This window comes from Jaculus jaculus, chromosome 9 (genome assembly GCF_020740685.1).
Source record: "Jaculus jaculus isolate mJacJac1 chromosome 9, mJacJac1.mat.Y.cur, whole genome shotgun sequence".
Taxonomy (NCBI): Eukaryota; Metazoa; Chordata; class Mammalia; order Rodentia; family Dipodidae; genus Jaculus; species Jaculus jaculus.
This window is the reverse complement of record NC_059110.1, coordinates 112235936-112259265: the sequence shown is the minus strand read 5'-3', so window position 1 is coordinate 112259265 and position 23330 is coordinate 112235936. Positions and strand designations below refer to the sequence as shown.

General features: G+C 44.6%; 1 protein-coding gene across 1 annotated transcript; it reads right to left on the bottom strand.

The window, feature by feature from the left end:
- Nucleotides 1–1866: 1866 nt before the first annotated feature.
- On the bottom strand, nucleotides 1867–22928 carry Cdc6 (cell division cycle 6). The gene is made up of 12 exons (XM_045158632.1): nucleotides 22814–22928; nucleotides 22023–22219; nucleotides 18092–18367; nucleotides 17754–17953; nucleotides 16610–16785; nucleotides 16021–16127; nucleotides 14142–14281; nucleotides 10638–10738; nucleotides 8495–8559; nucleotides 4173–4375; nucleotides 3623–3763; nucleotides 1867–2293 (listed from the first exon to the last, which is right to left on the bottom strand). The coding sequence occupies exons 2-12, from the start codon at nucleotides 22204–22206 to the stop codon at nucleotides 2204–2206; spliced, it is 1683 nt and encodes a 560-aa protein (XP_045014567.1). The 5' UTR covers nucleotides 22207–22219; nucleotides 22814–22928; the 3' UTR covers nucleotides 1867–2203.
- Between the last annotated feature and the right edge of the window lie 402 nt (nucleotides 22929–23330).

The following is a 23330-nucleotide window of genomic DNA, read 5'->3' as shown; positions in this document are numbered from 1 at the left end:
AATTACACTTAAGACTTTACTGACAAGCATACATCAGCTTTTGCTCCCACAAGGGCAGCGGAAGCCAAGCAGGGACTCTAAGTCTGCTTCACGCATCATTGACAGAGCCAACCCTGTTCCAATTGCTGAAGTCTTAAGAGCAGCAATGACCTAGAAATTGACAGTGGGGGGAAGAGCTGAAGGAAACGAACAAACCAGTATATATAGGAAGCTTTATTTTCAAATACTAGGGAGGTGGGGGGGGGGGGAGAAAGAAATGTGGCCTCTTTGAGTCTACCAATGAGACCCTGGCTAGAAGCCAGGGAGGGCACATAGCAGCCCCACTGAGAGTCAAACCATGTTCCTGACTCCAGCCCTACAGTTAAGAGGAAGGCGCCAAGCCTCAAACACAGCGAGGTGGGGAGGCCGCTCCTTTCTGGGCAGGATCCTACTGTGGACGCAGAACAGACAGCAGCTGCCCACAGTGTGGAAACAAACTGTAAAGCAGTCACGTCTCTTAAGGCTGCAGCATCCAATAAAATGTAATTTAAATCAAGCCTCGCATCTGTTCTCAATCCCATGCAGTCTCTGCTTTCCATCAGCCTTCGGACAATCTTTGCAATTATGCTTGTTAACCCTTAGAGCCCCGGTCACTTTTCAAGCCTCTTGGTGGACAACTGGACTCCTTATTCACGAGTTACCCTCAGAGGGAATGAAATGCTCTCTAACCAAGGGGACTAAGTGTGACATTCAAACTTGTGCCTACAGACTCACCTTTGCCACACACAGCGGCGAGGAGGAGTGTTCGTTTCAGAGAGCTCTCTGCCCTCCTACCCCGTACCACCTGCTGTCACACAGATCACCTTACAGGGATACAGTGGGCAGAATGAATGAAACAGTGGCCAACAGATCTTTTGTACACATATCAAGTTCCTAAACTCAAGACTGTATCAGAAAGGCAAGAGGCGGTGGAAGAGCTTGTGTGTGTGGGGGGGGGGGAGCAGACTGTTCCGCTATTCGTAAGTTTCCACGTCCACTTTTTGCTCAGGTAATAAACACAGCAATATTACAAACAAATTGAACTTAAGTACGTTTCTGCCCCTTCATGCAAAACTACCCTACCCCCCAAAGCCTACACTTTCAAAGCAGTGTTATGATGGTGCCCCCTGGTGTCCCTGTCACCAATTGCCTTATGCTACTGGAAATCAAACCCAGAAGAAAGGAGTCTTTAATAACCATATGGATTAATTTATCTAGTAAGACTGGAAAAATATGTATTCAGATGAATTGAGAGTTACTGAAGACAACAGCTTCATCTAAGGGCAGCTAAGACTGTGGGACAATATGGGAAGGAATTTCACACTAACTTCATTTTAAAAAGACAAGAAACACAACTTGAAAATAAATATATTCACAATCCATAGTTATATTCTCCTCACCATCCCCACAATGCCTGGAGGAGAGACTCAATGAGTCTTTCAAAATGTCACAACGCGGTACTATCTGCAACATGAACACAGAAAACACCAAAAAGCAATCAATTATTTAACCCAAATGTCCTTCAAATCTTCATGTTGGTATGCATTTTTCTGGGTCATTCTTCATTCTTTGTAACCTAACCCCCAAGTTCTTAACAAAGGTAAACGCATACACATTCTGTAATACAAGTCTGCATAGATTTGCAAGCACACTGGCTAGACACATCTGTGGGAGAGGTAGTGAAAATAATTTAAAAAGGTTTGACTCAGTCTTTTGTTGTGAAGACAGGGTCTCATGGAGTCCAGGCCAGCCTTGAATTCCTGATCCTCCTGCCTCTATTCCCCAAGAGTTGGGATCACAGGTGTGCACCATCATACCCAACTACTGGGTCCCCCCCAACACCTCAACTCCAAGGTAGGGTCTTGATCTAGAGCTCAGGCTGATCTAGAAGTCACTATGGTGGCCTTGAACTCATGACAATCCTACCTCTGCCTCCCGAGTGCTGGGATTAAAGGCATGTGCCATTACACCCGACCTGGGTCATTTTTATGGATAAAATAATAAGACTCAGATATTATTCTGTGATAATACATATGAATCCTATACATTAAAATTCATTGGTTTCAAGCATAAAAAAAAAAGGTCACATTTGTTTTCAAGCGACCCGAGTGAAAAGTCCTAAAGCAAAATTTCCCCGGTTTGCCAGAGCCAGATGCATTCTTTCAGCTGGGGGCAAGAGAAGAATTTAAGGCAATCCAGTAGCTAAGATGTTTCCGATTAAAGCTTTGTCTTTCAGAGCATGCTCTACTTCCTTTTCTTCAATCTTCAGAAACACCTGGAAAGAAAAAAGGGAGCTATTTCATGATGGAGAATCTACAAAAGCAAAGTTATTATTACAATAACTTCTACCATATTAAACTTGTTTCATGAAGGCAAGCAGATCAAACACTGCTTTTTCCAGTGGCCTGAAAAAAGAACCCGGACCTGGGAGCACTGCTGAGCTTCAAGCAAGAACACTGGCTGCGAGTTCAACCCTTAGCACTCACCTAAAAAGCTGGTGTAGGGGCTAGGGAGACTGCCTGGCAGTTAAAGGTGATTGCTTCCATAATCTGCCAGCCAGGTGGACAGGGTGGTGCACGCCTTTAATCCCAGACTCAGGAGGCAGAGGTAGGAGGATCGCCCTGAGTTCAAGGCCACCCTGAGACTACATAGTGAATTCCAGGTCAGCCTGAGCTAGAGTGAGACCCTACCTTGAAAAACCAAAACAAACAAACAAAAAAAAAAAAAAAAAAAAAAAAACCAAACCCCAAGTCTGCCAGCCTGGGCTCAATTTCTCAGCCACCCACATAAAGCTAGACAGGAGTTTGTGGTGGCAAGAGACCCTGTATGTGTGCACATGTGTATGCATACACACAAATATATATAATTTTATTTCTGGAGACAGGGTCTCACTCTAACCCAGGCATACACCACACCATACACATAGACACACACACACACACACACACACACACACACACACACACACACACAATCTCATTCACATCACACATGTATCTTTGCAAATCTTAAACCCTACCCAACAAAAAACAAAACAAAACAAATTGTTTAGTGGTCATTTTTACATCTTTACTTTGGCAAAGGACGAGATCTCCAAACAGGACAATTAAAACATTGCCACGGGGGCTGGAAAGATGGCCCAAGCGATTAAAGGTGCTCACTTGCAAGCCTACCGGAGTGAATGCAATTCCTCAGCACACATGTAAAAGCTGGATACAACACACCTATCTCAATGGGAGGTGGAACCAAGAAAATCTGTAAAGCTCACAGGCCACCTAATCTGGTGAATGCAAAACAAGGAGACCTTGCCTTAAGAAGAAAGTAGGGCTGGGGAGACGGCTTAGTGGTTTGGCTTGCAAAGCCAAAAGACCTGGCTCTGATTCCCCAGTACCCATGTAAAGCCAGATGCAGTGGTGAATCTATCTGGAATGGCCCACCCCATTCTCTTTCTGCTTATGAATAAATAAATAAAATTAATTAATTGATTTAAAAAAGAGAAAGTAGGAGAGGACAAACATTTGGAGGTTGTCCCCTGGCCCGGACATGCAACACACACACCAATGCCACAAACAAACAAAACAAAACAAAACACAGTTAGTTGTACCTTTGTGAAGCGGGTGTCCTTGTTTTTCTTTAATCCTAAAATGCCTCTAGACTCCAGGAGTCCAGAAAGTGACAAACATTCTGACTGGTCCACAGCTGTCACCTGCTGTTTTCGACAGACTTTACTGTAGGCCTCATACAACTGGGAGGAAACAAAAGAACAAATGTTACCCACGTTGCATCTCATAGCATTATAGTCTACGTATCTGGGAGTCTAAAATTAGAGGAGCTATCTGAACATCCTGTTTTTCATCTTTTCAATAAAACCCTTGACCAGCATTCTGGACATATACCATCCACCTATACTTTAATGTAGAATATAGGAAAGGGGCTTCATAATTTCATAAGGAGACACAGAAATGAATAGAAGGATGGAGAGACATCTAATGGCTTTCATTTGTTTGTTTGGCTGGCCACAAACTCACAGTGATCCTCCCAAGTACTAGGATTACAGGTGTGTGGCACTACCCCTGGCTAATGGTTAACTGTTGTCTTTTGGTAAATATTTGCATTCCAAAGCTGATTTTCATCTGCTGAGATTCCCAACTTACCTTCCCCAGAGTGACCTCTTTGGTTTTCAAATGTCGGGACAACAGCAGTAAAGAGCAAACCAAGATCTGCTGCTGAAGAGGGAGGGAATCCTGTGTTCTTTCTTGGCTCAAAGCCATTCTGTTCCCATCAACTTCTGAAATGACTTGGGATATGTGAGTAAGACCAACACGCTTGGGAACCAGAGACTCAGAGGGTGATTTACCTGTAAAGCAAGTCAAGGGTCATTAAAACCAAATTTTTTTTTGTTGTTGTTCTTTCAAGGTAGGGTCTATAGTCCCAGGCTGGCCTCAAACTCATAGCAATCCTCCTACCTCACCTCCCTAGTGTTGAGATTAGAGAAGTGTACCACTTAGCTTAGATTTTTATTATTATTATTTATCTTTGAGAGAGAGAGGCAGAGAGAGAATGGGTACCCCAGGGCCTTTCAGCCGCTATGAGCAAGGTCCAGACACATATGCCCCCTTGTGCACATGTGCAGCATTGTGCCCTTGCATCACTGTCTGGCTACATGGGACCTGGAGATTTGAATGTGTGTTCTTGGGTTTCTCAGGCAAGCGCTAAGCTTGGAGAGATCTCCAGCCCTTAGATTTTTTTTTTTTGGGGGGGGGGTGATGGTTTTGAGATAGAGTCTCACTGTAGCCCAGGCTGACCTGGAATTCACTCTGTATTCTCAGGGTGGCCTTGAACTCACAGTGATCTTACTTCCTCTGCCTTCTGAGTGCTGGGATAAAGATGTGTGCCCCCACACCTGGCTAGATTTTTTTTTAACTTAAAATATTTTATTTGCTGGGCATGGTGGCACACGCCTTTAATCCCAGCACTTGAGAGAGAGGTAGAGGTAGGAGGATCGCTGTGAGTTCGAGGCCAGCCTGAGACTACAAAGTGAATTCCAGGTCAGCCTGGGCTAGAGTGAGACCCTACATATATTTATTTATTTATTTGCAGAGAGAGAGAGCGCAGGGGAGGAGACACCCAGGCCTCTTGCCACTGCAAATGAATTCCAGATGCGTGTACCACTTTGTGTATCTGGCTTTTAGGGAAACAAACCTGGGCCACCATGCTTTGTAAGCAAGCACCTTTAACCACTGAACCATCCCCCCAGCCACATTAGGTTTTATTTATTTGCAAGCAGAGACAGAAAGAGAATGGGTGTGCCAGGGTCTCCAGTCTTTGAAAATGAACTCCAGACGCCATCTACCATTTTGTTCTTCTGGCTTTATGTGGGCGCTGGGGAATGAAACTCAGGTCATTAAGCATCGTAGGCAAGCACCATAACCTCTGAGCCATCTCTTCAGCCTTCATTGTTGTTTTTGGAAACATGGTCTCAATCAATATTAACTAACTCAAGATGGCCTGAACTCATGATCCTCATGTCTCAGTCTCCTTGGTGCAGGGGTTACATGTCTGCACCACAACGCAGGGCTCTCTGCCTGGGAAGTTAACAGCACCTCAGAAGTAAAGAACAGGGACAGGCTGGGGATGAAGTTGAGGGGCAGAGCACTTGCCTACTCCAACTGCAAAGTCCTGGGCCAGAATTTACTTATTTTTTTAAAAATTATGTAAGCTGGGTGTGGCGGTGCACGCCTTTAATTCCAGCACTCAGGAGGCAGAGGTAGGAGGATCACCATGAGTTCAAGGCCACCCTGAGACTACATAGTGAATTCCAGGTCAGCCTGAACCAGAGTAAGACCCTACCTCGGGGGGAAAAAAAATGTATTTACTTATTTGAGAGAGAGAAAGGGATGAAAACAAGAGAGAGAAAGAGAGAAAATGGGTGTGCCAGTGCCTCCAGCCACTGCAAACCACACACATGTACCACCTTGTGCTTCTGGCTTATGTGAATATTGGGGAATTGAACCTGGGTCTTTAGGTTTCACAGGCAAGTGTCTTAACCACTAAGCCATCTCTCTAGCCCTATCTCATATTTTGAGCCACATGACTGAATCAATCTGGACAGGAAAGTCAAACCCTCACCAGGTCTCCAGATAGCTCACCCACCACCACCAGTGACATTCGAGGATTCATTTGCCCAGGCTGATCTGCAGGACAGCAGCACTTGAGAAAATGCCGCTGGATATCCGAGCGGCTAGCACCGCCCAAGAGCTGGAGGTTGAGACACTGCCAACAAGCTGGATAGGACTATGGCCTCATTGTCTGGAGGAACATGACTCGTAAGACAGAGGAGGGACTTTGCTCTCTAACAACCTTTGCCTGAAGTTACTTCCTGGGACCATCTGCAGTTGCCACACAACAATTTGCCTCTATTTCATTTACCACAAGGGGAAGCTGGAGATGACTAATAGAGAAACCAGAGCTCATAGATCAAGTATCAGAACCTCAAGCTGAAAGGAATTTAGATGTCTAATCTTACTCCTTACTCAGCGGCTGGGTCCCTTCTAAAACACTCCTAATATGTGGCCATGTATCTACCTTTACTTTTTTTCTTTCTTTCTTTACTTTTTTTTTTTTTTTTTTGGTGAGGTAGGGTCTCATTCTAGTCCAGGTTGATCTGAAACTCACTCTGTACTTCCAGGCTGACCTTGGACTCAAGGCAATCCTCTTACTTCTGCCTCCACAATGCTGGGATTAAAGGCTTGAGCCATTACTCCGGCTTTCTACTCAGCTTGTGTGTATACAGGGTCTCCCTCTAGCCCAGGCTGATCTGGAATTCACTCTGTAGTCTCAGGTGGCCTCAAACTCAGGGTGATCTTCCTACCTCTGCCTCCCAAGTGCTGACTCCAGCTTTCTACTCAGCTTGTGTGTATACAGGGTCTCCCTCTAGCCCAGGCTGATCTGGAATTCACTCTGTAGTCTCAGGTGGCCTCAAACTCAGGGTGATCTTCCTACCTCTGCCTCCCAAGTGCTGGGATTATGCATCACCATGCCCAGCCTGTGTCTATCCCTTTAATGCTGGAGAACCTAGTTAGTTCTATGTACTAGAAAGCTTCCTCATTTTGTTGAACTAAGTGTTCCCATAGTTTTTGTGAAGCTATTAAAATCTGGGTCCACACAAATCAGAAACCAAAAGATAAGAATCAGAATAGCCCAATAACATGCCAGGAGCTTACCACCTCTTTTAGCAGGGCCACTGACAAACTTGCATGTTAGTAGTAGAAGGAAAGGAGGGAATAATCTAAAATAAAAAGTTGCCAGGCATGGTGGCACACACCTTTAATCCCAGCACTCAGGAGGTAGAGGGATCACCGTGAGTTCAAGGCCACCCTGAGACTCCATAGTGAATTCCAGGTCAGCCTGAACTAGAGTGAGACTCTACCTCGAAAAACAAAAAGGTTTATTGGGGCCATGTGGTACACACCTACAATCCCAGCACTGGGGAGGCAGACACAGGAGGACTGCCATGAGTTTGAGGCCAATCTGGTCTAGAGCAAGCCCCTACCTTGAAACAACACCCCCCCCCCCAAAAAAAAACCCAAAGGTCAAAGAGAAGGAGAAAAGCAGTTATCTAACTCTACACACTGGCAAATATTGCCTACCTACAGCCTAAGCACTAATTGAAGGTATATCTGGAATGTTTTAAATTATGTTCTCTTAATAAATAATGAAAGAGAAAGTACTTTATATAGGACTATAGTGTTAAAACAATTTTAGTAACTTCCAACCAGTGCAGGAATGAAGGAAAAACAAACCACACCGTCTTGTCTCCAAATATTAATACTGAAGAGCAAACACTGACAGATTATGTAGCTCACAGCCATTTCATAATCTGCCACAGTGAAGAGAACAGCTGAGGAAAAGGAAGATTAAATTTGTCATCTGTAAACCAGGCATGGTGATGCATGTCTTTAATCCCAATACACGGGAGGCCAGTGGTAGGAGGATCACTGTGAGTTCAATGCCAGCCTGGGTAGATGGTAGATAGCCTCCAGTTTACTACAGCAACATGATAATTGTAGCTCCACGCTCCTAGATTGAGTTAAAGGTTTAAGACACCCTGAGATGAACTTACAGTTCTTTCACCCTTATTACCAAGCATTGCTTTCAACTACGTAAGACCTAAAGGATGCTCGTCCTAAGCACCCAGAGAAAAGCTGATCCAGCCTTACTGTCTGGTTTCTATCTATCCCAAGAGCTTTGAAAGAAAACTTTATTCCAGCCATTTACATAACACCCTGGGACACATCTTTCCAGTAATGCATGGACTATGTCACAGGCAGGTAAGACTAAAGTAAAAGAGATGAAATTGAACAAACATACACATGTGTAAATGTGGATTTAACTATATTCATGTTATCTTTTCTTTTTCCTCAGAAAAGTTAAGTTTTCACTTAGAAGAAAGACAGGAAAGAGATAAACTACTTACATTCAGACGGTGGTTTGAGGACAGTCTGGCTTTTGACATCTGACTCTACAATTTCAATAGCTCGCCTGTAAAAACATTTCTAAAATTAATTTAGTCTGAGCCAAACCAAACAGCACACTAACCTACCAAGCTCAAAAGCAGGCACATTAACTAAAAAACAAGATGTTAGGTAGGGCTGGAAAGATGGCTTAGCAGTTAAGACACTTGCCTGTGAAGCTCAAGGACCCAGGTTTGATTCCCCAGTACACATGTAAGCCAGATATGAATGGTGGAACATGTGTCTGGAGTTTGTTTTCAATGGCTGGAGGCCCTGGTGTGCCCACTCTCTCTATATCTGCCTCTCTTCTCTCAAAAAAACAAAAACAAGTTGGACATGGTGGCACATGCCTTTAATTCTAGCACATGGGAGAACAGAGGTAGGAAGACTGTCATGAGTTCGAGGCCACCCTGAGACTACATGGTGAATTCCAGGTCATCCTGGGCTACAGTAAGACCCTACTTCAAAAAGAAAAAACAAACAAACAAAATATCAACCTTGGACCTATGTTCAATTCCCCAGGACCCACATAAGCCAGATGAACAAGGTGGCACATGTGTCTTAAGTTCATTTGTAGTGGCTAGAGGCCCTGGTGTGCCCATTCACTTTCTGTCTCTCTCTCAAATAATAAAAATATTAAAAAAAAAAAAAAGTTAGCCGGGGAGCTGGAGAGATGGCTTAGTGGTTAAGGCATTTGCTTACAAAGCCAAAGGATCCAGGTTCAATACCCCAGTACCCACATAAGCACATAGATGCACAAGGGGATGTAAGCATCTGGAGTTCGTTTGCAGTGGCTGGAGGCTCTGGCGCACCCATTCTCTCTCTCTCTCTCTGCTTGCAAATAAATAAAAAACAAAACACTTAAAAAAAAAAAAAAGTTAGCTGGGCATGGTAGCACACGCCTTTAATTGCAGCATTTGGGAGGCAGAGGTAGGAGGATCACCCTGAGTTCAAGGCCACCCTAAGACTACATAGTGAATTCTAGGTCAGCCTGGGCTAGGGTGAAACAATGCCTAAAAAAATAAATTAATAAACTAACTAATTAAAAAAAATTAAAAAGTTAAGATCCCTAAATGAAGTTGGTATGTTTTAGCTAAAGGGACTTAACTACCTTAACACAATTCATGAGCCAAGAATTTGAGAAACTTTAACACTAATTGCTTTCCTTTTCAAGTTGCCAAGTAGGTTGTCATATATTGAGCCAATAACATTTTCAATGAAGCAAAATGTCATGAAGAAGAAAAGATATGTAGTGCGGGTAACTGACTAAGGAGAACTAATAGCAGCATCCCGACACAGCAGCCTGAAAAGGGGCGTCCTCAGGTAGATATATATAGTACACCTGTAGGCTACATCATGCCAGCCCACACGGCTATTGCTCATAGCTGTGGTCTTTACTCAAGCAGTTTGCTGACTAGGGGAAACTTTCAAATTCATGAGCATGGAGTTCAGCAACAGGAAGAGCTAACTCTCCCACTGCTCTCTCCAAAGCGTTTTGCCCACAGGAAGCCATAAGCCAGACCTGGATCTTCTGCCTGGTAGTGGGGGGAGGTTGGACCAGCGGGCCAACACAGCAAGTACCATTTTAATGGACCCAGTGTCCCTACTGGGAGGGAAGAAATTTCATCAGTCAGCACAGAGGCTTTCCCCAGCAGGAGGGAGAGAAGGATGGAAGGGGGAAAGAGGTCTAGAGAACAACTTGGGGGACCACCAACTGGAGAGAAGGGGCACCCACAAAAGGAAAGGAAGGGGAAGAAAGTCTAAAGGCAAAGATGGTTCAGGTCCATAAATAAACCTGCTTGAGACCAGCTAATGGAAAAGTAAACTGGAGTCTTTTTTTAATACAAATGTAATTAACCAATCTATAATCACCACAGGGAGTGCCAGCAACATCTCATTTGTTTCTCCCTCTGTAGGTAATGGACTGATAATGTTTCAGACATTAACACGGTGGAAATCCACAGCTCCCCACTGAGATACAAGTCCTCTTTTTCTGGGCATAAAAAGTAGCAGAATGGAGCCTCTTAAGCCACATTTACTTGAGTTACATGAGACAATTAACAGCCTTTTTTTTAAATAAAAGCAGTCAACAGTGCTATAATTCACCTGCAAACATCCAGTGCTTTGCGAACGTCTCCAGAAACGGCAGAGACTTTGCGGGCACAGAACTGAATTGCAGCGTTGTCCAGAACTTGGTCTTTAGACACCTTCAGACAAGACATAAAAGATAATTTGAGCCTGGGCCTCTTGGTCCTCTAGCTAGTGGGGAGTCTGAAGCAGGAGGTTCAAAACCTATCTGGTCTAGAGAGCAACTTCAAGGCCAGGTGGGATAACTTAGTGAGGACTTAGCTTTAAAAAAAAAAAAAGTTAAGCCTGGCGTGGTGGTGCATGCCTTTAATCCTAGCACTCGGGAGGCAGAGATAGGAGGATCTCCGTGAGTTCAAGGCCACCCTGAGATTCCATAGTGAATTCCAGGTCAGACTGAGCTAGAGTGAGCCCCTACCTCAAAAAAAAAAAAAAAAAAAAAAAGTTAAAAAAGGGCTGGGGCAAGCTGGGCGTGGTGGCACATATCTTTTGGGACACAGAGGTAGGGTGATTGCTGTGAGTTCGAGGCCAGCCTGGAACTACAGAGCGAGTTCCAGGTCAGCCTAGGCTAAAGTGAGGCTCTGCCTCGAAAATATGAGCTGGGTGTGGTGGCGCATGCCTTTAATCCCAGCACTTGGGAGGCTGAGATAGGAGGATTGTTATGAGTTGGGGGCCACTCTGAGACACAGTGAATACACGTTTGCCTGGGCTATAGCAAGACACTACCTAGAAAAACCAAAAGGCTGGAGATATAACTCAGTAGTAGTGCAATTGCTTAGCATGTGAGAGGCCTTAAATGAACCTTAGTACTGGAAAAAAATATTGAAAGACAATTTAGACTACAAGATTCTCTCTTAGCAATTTAGGTTCTAGATATAGGGATTTTCACAACTAAGTCTAAACCTAGAGCTCTGTGTTAAGAGAAGTTGCCTGGCATACTCAAATGTTCAATCTCCAACTAAACCTGGGAGCTGGAGAGATGGCTCAGAGGTTAAAGGCACTTGCTGGCAAAGCCTGATAGCCTAGGTTTGATTCCTCAGTGTCCACATAAAGACAGATGCACAAAAGTAACACATGTCTCTCGAGTTCATTTGCAATACCACTAGGTCCTGGCATGCCCATTCTCACTCTTTGTTTGCAAACAAATAAATAAAAAGTACATTTAAACAGAGGGTTTAAAAAATATTTGCAAGGAGAATGAGAATGGGCATGCCAGGGCCCCTTGCCACTGCAAATGCACTCCACAGGCATTCATCACTTTGCACATCTGGCCTTACATGGATACCAGAGAACCTAACCCTGGGCTGTCAGGTATTACAAGCAAGTGACTTTAATTGCTGGGCCACCTCTCCAACCCTAAAAATATTTTTTAAGATTTATTTTTTTATTTATTAGCGACAGAGAGAGGGAAAGAGAAAGTGGGTGCACCAGGGCCTCTAGCCACTGCAAACGAACTCCACACGCACCACCATGTGCATCTAGCTTACATGGGACCTGGAGAATTGAACCTGGGTCCTTAGGCTTCGCAGGCATGTGGCTTAACTGCTCTCTCCAGCCCCCTAAAAAAATATTTTATTTACTGTATTTATTTCAGAAAGACAGAGTATTGATGTGCCAGGACTTCCTGTCACTGCAAATGACCTCCAAATGCAGGTGCCACTTTGTCTATCAGGATTTATAGTCATTGGAGAATCAAACCTGGGCCTTCAGGCTTTATAAGCAAGCACCTTTAACTGCTGAGACATCAGCCTTATAAATGGAGATTTTTTTTTTTCGAGGTAGGGTTTCACTCTAGTCCAGGCTGACATGGAATTCACTATGTAGTCTAAGGCTGGCCTCAAACCCAAGCTATCCTCCTACCTCTGTCTCTTGAGTGCTGGGATTAAAGGCGTGCGCCACCATGCCTGGCTAGGACATGTTGATTTAGTTGATGTGTGAGTAGGGGCATGTGCATCCCACGGCGCACACATGAAGGTTAGAGGACAGCTGAGTATGGGCCCTTGTGCTGCGCCTTATTTAAACAGCGTCTCTCTTTAATGATCAGTGCACCAAGCTATGTGGCTTGCAAGCTTCCAGGAGTTTCACCTGTGTCTACTCCCTTTTTACAGCAAGGACACTGGGATTACAGAAGCCTGTACTCTAAACACCCAGCTTTACGTGGGTTCCAGGGATCCAAACGCAGGCATTTTGTGGTGCGCGGCAAGCACTTTATGCACTGGGCTGTCTCCCCGGCATGGCACCATCTTTCCTTTCCAGCATGTGTAGTATGGCATGCAACGGGCATGTGACATATGTGCACGTACGTGCAGATGCATGCACTGTGAGTGCATATGATGGAGGTTAGAGGGAAAAAAATCAGGGATGCTTCTCTGTTGCTTATCTGGCCCTATTTTCTTTAAAAAAAAAAAAAAAAAAATGACTGGGGGCTGGAGAGATGGTTTAGCCGTTAAGGTGTTTACCTGCAAAGCCAAAGGATCCCGGTTCAACTCTCCAGGACCCACACGTAAGCCAGATGCACAAGGGCGTACATGCATCTGGAGTTTGTCTGCAGTGGCTGGAGGCCCTGTCATGCCCATTCTCTCTTTCCCTCTTACTCTCTCTCAAATAAAGAAATAAAATATATTTTACAAAAATTATTTGAGTGCAGAGAGAAAAAGAGGCAGACAGATAACTGCTAAACCACCTCTCATGTTCCCCTTTTTATTTATTTATTTTTGAGGTAGGGTCTCACTCTAGCTCAGGCTGAAATAGAATTCACTATGTAGTCTGAGGGTGGCCTAGAACTCACAGCGATCCTCCTACCTCTGCCTCTTGAGTGCTGGGATTAAAGGCATGTGGCCCCATGCCCGGCTTCCTTTTTTAAAGTTCAGCCTCTATTTGTGTATGTGTGCATGTATTTATATGTATGGGCATACTAAAGCCACTTGCCACTGCAAATGGTTACCAGGTGCCTGGTGCCACTTTTTGCATCTGGCTTATGTGGTACTGGGGAATTAAACCTGAGCCAGCAGGCTTTGCAAGAAAGTACCTGTAACCACTGAGCAATCTTTCTAAAAGACCATCGAGGAAGCTTGAGTGATTCCTCCAATTCTTTTTCTTTTTGTTTGGTTTTTCAAGGTAGGGTCTTGCTGTAGCCCAGGCTGACCTGGAATTCACTATATAATCTCAGGGTGGCCTTGAACTCAGTGATCCTCCTACCTCCGCCTCCTGAGTGCTGGGATTAAAGGCATGTGGCACCACACCCAGCCTTCCAATTTCTGTTTTTATTTTGACACAGGTATCCAATAAATGGAATCATGTGAAAGAATTCAGAAATGCACACAAAAATTCTTTCACACTGGGCCATAAGCCAGATGCACAAGGGGGCACAGACAGCTGAAGTTTGCTTGTAGTGGCTGGAGGCCCAGGCATACCCATTCTCTCTCTCCCTCTCAAATAAATACATAAAATATATTTAAACCTCTTATAAGGTTTCCTTAATAAAGGCAACTCAGAACAGTATCTGGAATCTTGATTGGCACTCACCTGACTAAGTCGGTCTTGCAAAATAGTAGCTATCTGATTTCTGGTATAAGGTGGGAAGTTCAATAGCTGTGGTTTACATTTTTCTCTAATTTCAAGTCTAGGCAGAATCCTGTCTGTGAGATCAAGAGTATTAGCAATACCTGAGGAGATAAACAGACAATAACCATCCTCAGTTAACTCATCTTACAAGGAAAATTAAACTGGAAATAACATTTCCAGTTAAAAGTCCAACATTTCAATTTGTGCTCCCCACCCCACACCAATAGGTAAGAAGTACCTATTAGGCAAGGTGTATAATAGTCATTAAGCCATGGTGATGCATGCCAGTAATTCTAGCACTTGAGAGGCAAAGGCAGGAAGACCAAGAGTTTGAGGTCAACCTGGGTAACAAAGAGATCCTTTGTGAAAAAAGAGTTTTAAAAAAATAAGATGTAGTCATTATTAAATTTTCTGAATTTGTTTGTTTGTTTGTTTTGTTTTTCAAGGTAGGGTCTCACTCTAACCCAGGCTAACCTGGAATTCACAAAGTAGTCTCAGGGTGTCTTTGAACTCAGTTATCCTTCTACCTCTGCCTGCCAAGTGCTGGGATTAAAGGAATGTGCCACCACGGCTCTTATTTATATTTACTTATTAATTTAACAGAGAGAAAAAGGCAGAGAGAGGGTGAGAGAGAAAGAGAATGGGCACACCAGGGCATCCAGACACTGCAAATGAACTCCAGACACAGACGCTCCCTTGTGTATCTGGCTTACATGGGTCCTGGGAATTAATCCTGGACCCTTCGGCTTTGCAGGCAAACGCCTTAATCACTAAGCCATCTCTCCAGCCCTCAACTTTCTTTTTAGATTATTCCCTCCCTTTTCCTCTACCGGTAACATGTAGATTTGTCAGTGGCCCTGCTAAGAGTGTGTAAGCTCCTGGCATGTTATTGGGCTAACCTAATTCTTACCTTTTGGCTTCTGATTTGTGTGGGCCTATTTCTTTGTTTGTTTCTTTTTCAAGGTAAGGTCTCTCTCTAGCCCAGGCTGACCTGAAATTTACTGTGTAGTCTCCAGGTAGCCTCAAACTCACAGTGATACCTCTGCTTCCTGAGTGCTGGGACTAAAGGCATGTGCCACCACATCAAACTGAGCCTGGTTTTTAGTGGCTTCAAAAAAGAATATGGGGATATCAACTTCAACTAAATGAGGGATCTTTCTTTTTGGTTTTTTGAAGTAGAATCTCACTCTAGCTCATGCTGACCTAGACTTCACTATGTAGCCTCGAACTCATGATGATCCTCCTACCCCTGCCTCCCAAGTGCTGGCATTAAAAGTGTGCCCACCATGCCTGGCAAATGAGAGATCTTTCTAATACACAGAACTATGTTCCCCAGCATGAAAGATGTGTACACAAAAGCTGAATAGGAGCCAGATGTGATGGTGTACACCTGTGATTCTAGTACTTGGAAGGCTGAGGCAGGAAGGCTGCTGCAAGTTCAATACCAGCCAACTGCATAGCAACTACAAAGCAAGTTCCAAGTCTTCCTGGGCTACACAGCAAGATCCTATCTAAAAAGACCAAACGGAGCCAGGCATGGTAGCACATGCCTTTAATTCCAGTACTCAGGAGGCAGAGGTAGGAATGAAGGATTGCTGTGACTTTGAGGCCAGCTTGGCACTACAGTGAGAGCCTACCTTGGGTGGGTGGGGGGGGGAGTCTTACCACATTATTTCAAATTCACATTCCTCTTGTCCCAGTCTGCTCAACAACTGGGACCACAGGCATGATGCACCATGTATTAGGCTTCTTTGTCATATTTCTTCAGACTTGACAAAGAAATTGAACAGAACTAACAGAAACAAGACTTTATATCTGCCATGTAACACCAAGTACTAACCAATTAGCACCAGTCGAGAGTTGTCTAGCCACGGCCACTCAAACAGTGTGTATAATACATCCTGCCCTTTGCTGTCCAGCTGATCCATCTCATCCAACACCAGCACACTACATATAAGGAGAAACAGTTAGTATCCATAGCCAGCCTCTTAACCTTCCAATCTGACGTGGGATGACTTTCTGTCATATTCCTAAAGCTCTATCATCCAATAACCACTATTAAAATGGTATCCCCAGCTGACGGTAGTACACGCCTTTCATCCCAGCACTCGGGAGGCAGAAGTAGGAGGATCGCCGTGAGTTTGAGGCCACCCTGAAACTACCAGATGAATTCCAGGTCAGCCTGGGCTACAGCAAGACTCTACCTCGAAAAACCAAAATGAATGAATAAAAGCTACCCCTCATCATGAACAAGTAACAGCCACCCCCTCCAGGCAAATAATTTAAAAACATTTATAATTTTTCCTTTCTTTGTCCCTTCAAGTTTATATAATTACTTCTCACAGTACAAACACAAAATGTTCTATTTATGTATGAGCAAGAGACCTTGCAGATTTTCCCTGAGCAAAATGCAGTAGAAAAATACTTACATCATGGGCCCCTTCTCTGCAGTCATATGTTTTTCCAATTTCCTCATCATGTCCTTCCCAGCTGGCCTGGATACTTCTTCCTGACAAATCTCCTGAGCTATAGCTGGGAATACAGCCTGGGCACTCCTCAAGGACATGCAATTCAGCACGAGAGCTTTAAAGCCTTTCACTTCCTTCTAAAAAAAAAAAAAAAAAAAAAAAAAAAATCAAACCCAGGAGTTATTCTGGCTTCAGATAAAGATTTGATGAAACTTGAAATGTCGTCAAGAACTAACAGGATTGCTGGGGAGGGGGGTGCATGTCTTTAACCCCAGCACTGGGGAGACAGAGGTAAGAGGATTGCTGTGAGTTCAAGACCATCCTGAGACTCCATAGTGAATAGTGAGTTCCAGGTCAACTTGGGCTAGAGTGAAACCCTACCTTGAAGAAACAGCAACAACAACAAAAACCACTAACAGGATATAAGAAAAGAAGCTCTACTTTCATTTTGAAAGATTCAGACAATGAAATATAAAATAAAAAATGCCTTATTTTTTGGAAACATTCACTCTCCTAAAGTCACTTGTTTTTTGAGGTAGGGTCTCATTCTAGCCCAGGCTGACCTGGAATTTACTACGTAGTCTCAGGGTGGCCTCGAACTCATGGTGATCCTCCTACCTCTGCCTCCTACATGCTGGGATTAAAGGCATGTAACACCACACCCGGCTTAAAGTCACTGTTTAAAAAAAAAAAAGCTGGGCGTGGTGGTGCACACCTTTAATCCCAGCACTCAAGAGGCAGAGGTAGGAGGATAATTGTGAGTTCAAGGCCACCCTGAGACTACCAGGTCAGCCTGGGCTAAAGGGAGACCCTACCCTGAAAAACCACCACCAACAACAACAAAAATTATTTATTGGGGAAAGTGAGAGGGAGAGAATGGGTGCACCAGGGCTTCCAGCCACTGCAAATGAACTCCAGACACATGCACCATCTTGTGCATCTGGTTTACATAGGTACTAGGGAATCGGACCTGTGTTCTTAGGTTTCACAGGCAAGCGCCTTAACCACTAAGCCATCTCTCCAGTCCCATAAAGTCACTTTTGTAAAACCTTTAATAACCAATGTTATTTTAGCAAGAGCACCGTAATTCGTGTTCTCAATGTACCTTGAGGTCTTCCAGAATTCGGCTTAAGCAGGCAGTTTTTCCAGTTCCAGGAGCACCAGAAAGGTAAAGACTTCCAGCTTTTTTCCCACAGATGTGTTCCCTCAGGAAATTCCTGATGACATCCATCTCCTTTTCTCTGGCAGGCAGCCGATCTGGGACAGCTGTATTGAGGACAAGTTTTGCTTGCTGGTAGCAAGTACCTGTGCCAGACAGAAAAGGACAATTAGACAGAACAGAAGGTGACTTGAAAAAAAAAAAAGAACAAATGCACTTGGTTTCATTCAGTCACCCGCTTTGTTTACAATGGCTGCACTAACAGCTGTCAGGTGAGGACACACCTTCTTGCTTGAACAGCCTCACACGTGCAGGCTCCTTCTCCAGCGGGCACTTCTGTTCAGAACTTGCAGTGATCTCTTGACCTGGTGGCGAGGAGAGCCCTTTGTTTTGGCGGATGCTGTCGTGTTCTCTTTTGCTAGGAGACTTAACCAGCTGACTGTCAAAGACCAGCCTGCGTCCCCTCCGGGTATGTGAACGAGGGGGCCCATTTTCTTTCTTGCCTTGCTTTGGTGGAGAACAGGGGGATAAATGAGGAGTGTTGCACAGATTTTCATCACCTGAAACACGAACATCAGAATATGGTCATGCATAGCAGGGGAAAAGGGAGATACCTGAAAGGACCTCTCCCCTCATCCACAAGGAGGTGAAGAGCTACCTCAAAACCACAAAAGAAAACATCTCAGCTAGAAGCAAAAAATGGCCACCAGATGGCAGCACGGAATGTTGACATTTGGTAGAAACCAAACGGGTTTCTGGTTGGGGTGAAATTTCAGGAATGTTTTTTTTTTCCTTTTTCTTTTATTTATTTATTTGAGAGAGAAATAGGGAGAGAATGGGTGCACCAGGGCCTCCAGCCACTGCAAACAAACTCCAGATGCATGCACCCCCTTGCGCATCTGGATTACATGGATCCTGGAGAATCGAACCGGGATCCTTTGGCTTTGCAGGCAAATGCCTTAACCACTAAGCTTTCTCTCCAGCCCCTCAGGATTGTTTTAAAATAAGACTTCTTCCAGTCTCCCAGGAAATAGTGGTGCACGTCTTTAATCCCAGCACACGGGAGGCAGAGGTAGGAGGATCCCTGTGAGTTCGAGGCCAGCCTGAGACTACATAGTAAATTCCAGGTCAGCATGGGCTAGAGCGAGACCTTATCTCAAAAAAAAAAAAAAAAAAAAAACACAGTAAATAAAATAAGACTTCTCAACCTTGCTGAAATTTGAAATGTCTCTGAGAGCTAACAGTACTTAGGAAGGGAAGCTCTGGGTTCTGGAGCACTGAAACTTTGGAACAAATCACTCCTGTTGTAAGAGGCTGCCATGTGCATCACAGGATGTTCAGCAGCATAGCTGGCTTTCACTTATTCTGCCAGCACCATCCTCTCAGCTGAGAACCTGGGCATGGTGGCATATGTACTTAATCCCAGCACTCAGAAGGAAGAGGCAGTAGGATTGCCATGAGTTCTAGACCACCCTGAGACTACATAGTGAATTCCAGGTCAGCCTGGGCCAGAGTGAGACCCTACCTTAAAAACCAAAAAACACACCACACATGCCTTTAATCCCAGCACTCGGGAGGCAGAGGTAGAAGGATTACCGTGAGTTTAAGGCCACCCTAAGACTACATAGTGAATTCCAGGTCAGCCTGGGCTAGAGTGAGACCCTACCTTGAAAAAGAAAAAGAAAAAGAAAAAAAAAAAAAAAAGCCAGGCATGGTGACACACAACTTTAATTCCAGCCCTTGGGAGGCAGAGGTAGGATTGCTGAGTTCAAGGCCACCCTGAGACTACATACTGAATTTCAGGTCAGCTTGAGCAAAAGAAAAAACAACAACAAAACAAACTCCTGGACTGAGCATATATAAGTCAGTGGCAGAGTTCCTGCTAGCACGTAAAGTTGTGTTCAACCCAATACCACAAAAAGAAAAGCTAAATTAAACCATATGACTTCAAGATAATTAGAATTCCAGGTCAGCCTGAGCTAGAGTGAGACCCTACTTAAAAAAGGGGAGGGGGACTAAAGGGATGCCTTAGCAGTTAAGGTGCTTGCCTGCAAAGCCAAAGGACCCAGGTTTGGTTACCCACATAAGCCAGATGCACAAGGTGGCACATGTGTCTGCAGTGTCTGGATGCCCTGGTGTACCCACTCTCTCTCTCTCTGCCTCTTTTTCTCTCTCTCAAATAAATAAATAAAAATATATTTTTTAAAAAAGGAATGATGGGTAAATCTGAAAACAGAATCATTTTTTGAGGTAGAATCTTACTCTAACCCAAGCTGACCTAGAATCTACTATGTAGTCCCAGGCTGGCCTCAAGCTCACAGCAACCCTTTTAGGATTAAAGGATGGTGTGCCACCAAGCCCCACCAAAAATAATATTTTAAAAGCTCCATCCCAATGTTTAAAGTTTTCTTGGACTGGCAGAACAGTAGACTAGCATATGCACTGTAAAGGAAAATAAACATCTTTTAAAAAAAGAAGCTTCACCAACAAACATCTTATCATTAAGAAAATTCGGGCTGGAGAGATGGCTTAGTGGTTAAGCACTTGCCTGCGAAGCCTAAGGACCCTGGTACGAGGCTCGATTCCCCAGGACCCACATTAACCAGATGCCCAAGAGGGTGCATGCATCTGGAGTTGTTTCCAGTGGCTGGAGGCCCTGGCGCACACATTCATTCTCTCTCTCTCTGCCTCTTACTCTCTCTGTCTGCTTTCTCTGTCACTTTCAAATAAATAAATAAACAAAAACAAATTAAAAAAAAAAAAAAAGAAAATTTAAGGGCTGGAGAGATGGTTTAGTGATTAAGGAGCTTGCCTACAAATTAAAAGGACCCAAGTTCAATTCCCCGGGACCCATATAAGCCAGATGCACAAGTTGATGCATGTGTCTGGAGTTCATTTCCAGCGGCTGGAGGCCCTGGCACACCCATTCTCTCTCTGCCTCTTTTTTCTCCCAAATAAATAAATAAAGTTTGCAGTAGCCAGACGCCCTGGCGCGCCCATTCTCTCTTTCTCTGACTGTAATAAATAAAAATAAAATCCTTTAAAAAATATTTTGAACCAGGTGTGGGGGCACATGCCTTTAATCCCAGCACTTGGGAGGTAGAGGTAGGAGGATCATCGTGAATTCGAGGCCACCCTGAGACTACATAGGAAACTCCAGGTCAGCCTGAGCTAGAGTGAGACCCTACCTCAAAAATGTATATATATTTTGAGGGCTGGAGAGATGGTTTAGTGGTTAAGGAGTTTGCCTGCAAATTCAAAAGATCCTGGTTCGACGCTCCAGGACCCACGTAAGCCAGATGTACAAGGGGGCACATGCATCTGGAGTTTGTTTAAAGTGACAGGAGGCCCTGGCATGCCCATTCTCTCTATGTATCTGCCTCTCTTTCTGCCTTTGTTTAAAATTATTTTTTATTGACAATTTCTATGATTGTAAACAATATCCCATAATTCCCCCCCACACTTTCCCCTTTGAAATGCCACTCTCCATCATATCCCCTCCCCCTCTCAATTTGTCTTTTATTCTGATGTCATGATCTTTTCCTCCTATTATGATGGTCTTGTGTAGCTAGTGTCAGGCACTGTGAGGTCATGGATATCCAGGCTATTTTGTGTCTGGAGGAGCACCTTGTAAGGAGTCCTGCCCTTCCCTTGGCTCTTACATTCTTTCCGCCACGGATCCTGAGCCTTGGAAGGTGTGATAGAGATATTGCAGTGCTGAGCACTCTCAGCCTCTTTCTCTCTCTCAAATAAATAAGGATATGAGGGTGATCTGGCTGACTAGGTGGGTGTCCCCTTCCTCCCTCACCACTCCATGTGCGACCCCCCCCCCCAACCGAAGCTGTGCGCTCAGTGGAAGAGGACGACCTTCCCAATTAGAGGAGGACTGGTCTTTGGTCAAGGGTATACGAGCAGCTGCATTCCTCTGCCAGAACCTCCAAACAAGCTCTCAAATAAATAAATAAAGTATATTTTTAAAAAATCCTTCTTTTTAAAAAAATGTCAAGAACTACTATTGAAAAAGTTGTAATGATGATGTCCATCTTTAGTCCCAGCACTTGGGAGGCTGAAGTAGGAGGATCACTGTGGGTTCAAGCCTGGGGTATAGAATGAGTTATAGATCAGCCTGGGCTAGAGTGTGGCCCTGTCTTGTAAAACACCAAAAATAAGTTAATTATTCATTTTAAAGTTGTAGTCCTATAGTGGAAAGCTTACCCAAACGTTTTCTGGGGCTGAGAGGCAGAACTTTTGTGTTTATACATGGAGAAGAGGGCACAGCCTGGACATTTGTCAGTTCTACTTTAGTGTTACTGGAATTCTTCGTTTTTGTTGATGTCTGGGATAGCTTCTTTTTTCGAAAACTGATTGTTGCCTGTGCTTGGGATTTAGTTCGAGGCATGATGCCAGTACAGCTGTATACAAAAAAAAAAAAAAAGGGGGGCAGCCAGTGAAAATATAAGAAATCTATTTACACTGATATTCAATCCTTATCTCATAAATTAGTTGATTAATAATAATATTTTTGATCTTTAGTTCTGCTTACCATCCATATCTACACAGTTAGTAGGTTTCATTTTTTGTTTACTTAGTATGTGTAAGATGCTGTTATACACATTAACTCATTTAAGTCTCACCCTTATCTTAACCACCCCAGACATCCTGGCGACAGAGTCCAAGCTCCTAACCACTTGGGTGATGCCCTAAGTTGATCTTCATTGATTTCTATAGAAGTTCTAATTCCTTCACCCCAAACATTCAGAACATCTTCAGCACCGGTTCAGCCCCAGGCTTTATGTTTAGAGTGTCCCCCAAGCCCTGACACTGCAGCTCGGGCTTCCCCCGCCCCGTACTACACCCCACCCAGCTCTCCAGCACCCACCCTGGAACAGTCCCTTCTTACAGCTCCCAGCTCCTTCACCCTGACCACTGCTCGGTCCGTTTCCAGAGTGCACATGCCCTTGCCTAACCTCAGACCCGCGGCCATCCACCCTTCCCGGCGGCGTCACCTGAGAGCCACAGGCTCCGGCTGGCGTCCCGCGCACGACCGCGACGACTCCACGTCAAACTCCACACCAGCAAACCCGACCCGCAGCTCGCGCCAAATCTGCACAGCCCCGGCGTTCCCTTCTCGCGCCAAAGTCCAGCCAAGCTTTCTATTGGTCGTCACCACAGCCCCTCCCTTCACGTCCAATCCCGCCCGAGCTCACAGCCAATAAGACAGCCCCAGGTCTCAGGGCCGACATGAGGCCACACCCACTGGCTAGGAAGGGCATCTTCATCCGGGGCCTCCAGGGAAAGGCGCGCTGTAGCGCCCGACAGGGCTCTTAAGTCAGGCAAGCCCACCGCGCCGCAAAGCCCGACGGGAGATGTAGTCTTTGCCGCACTCAACTCTACTTATTTTTTTTTTTTTTTTTTGGTTTTTCGAAATAGGGTCTCACTCTGGTCCAGGCTGACCTGGAATTAATTCTGTCATCTCAGGGTGGCCTTGAACTCATGGCAATCCTCCCACCTCTGCCTCCCGAG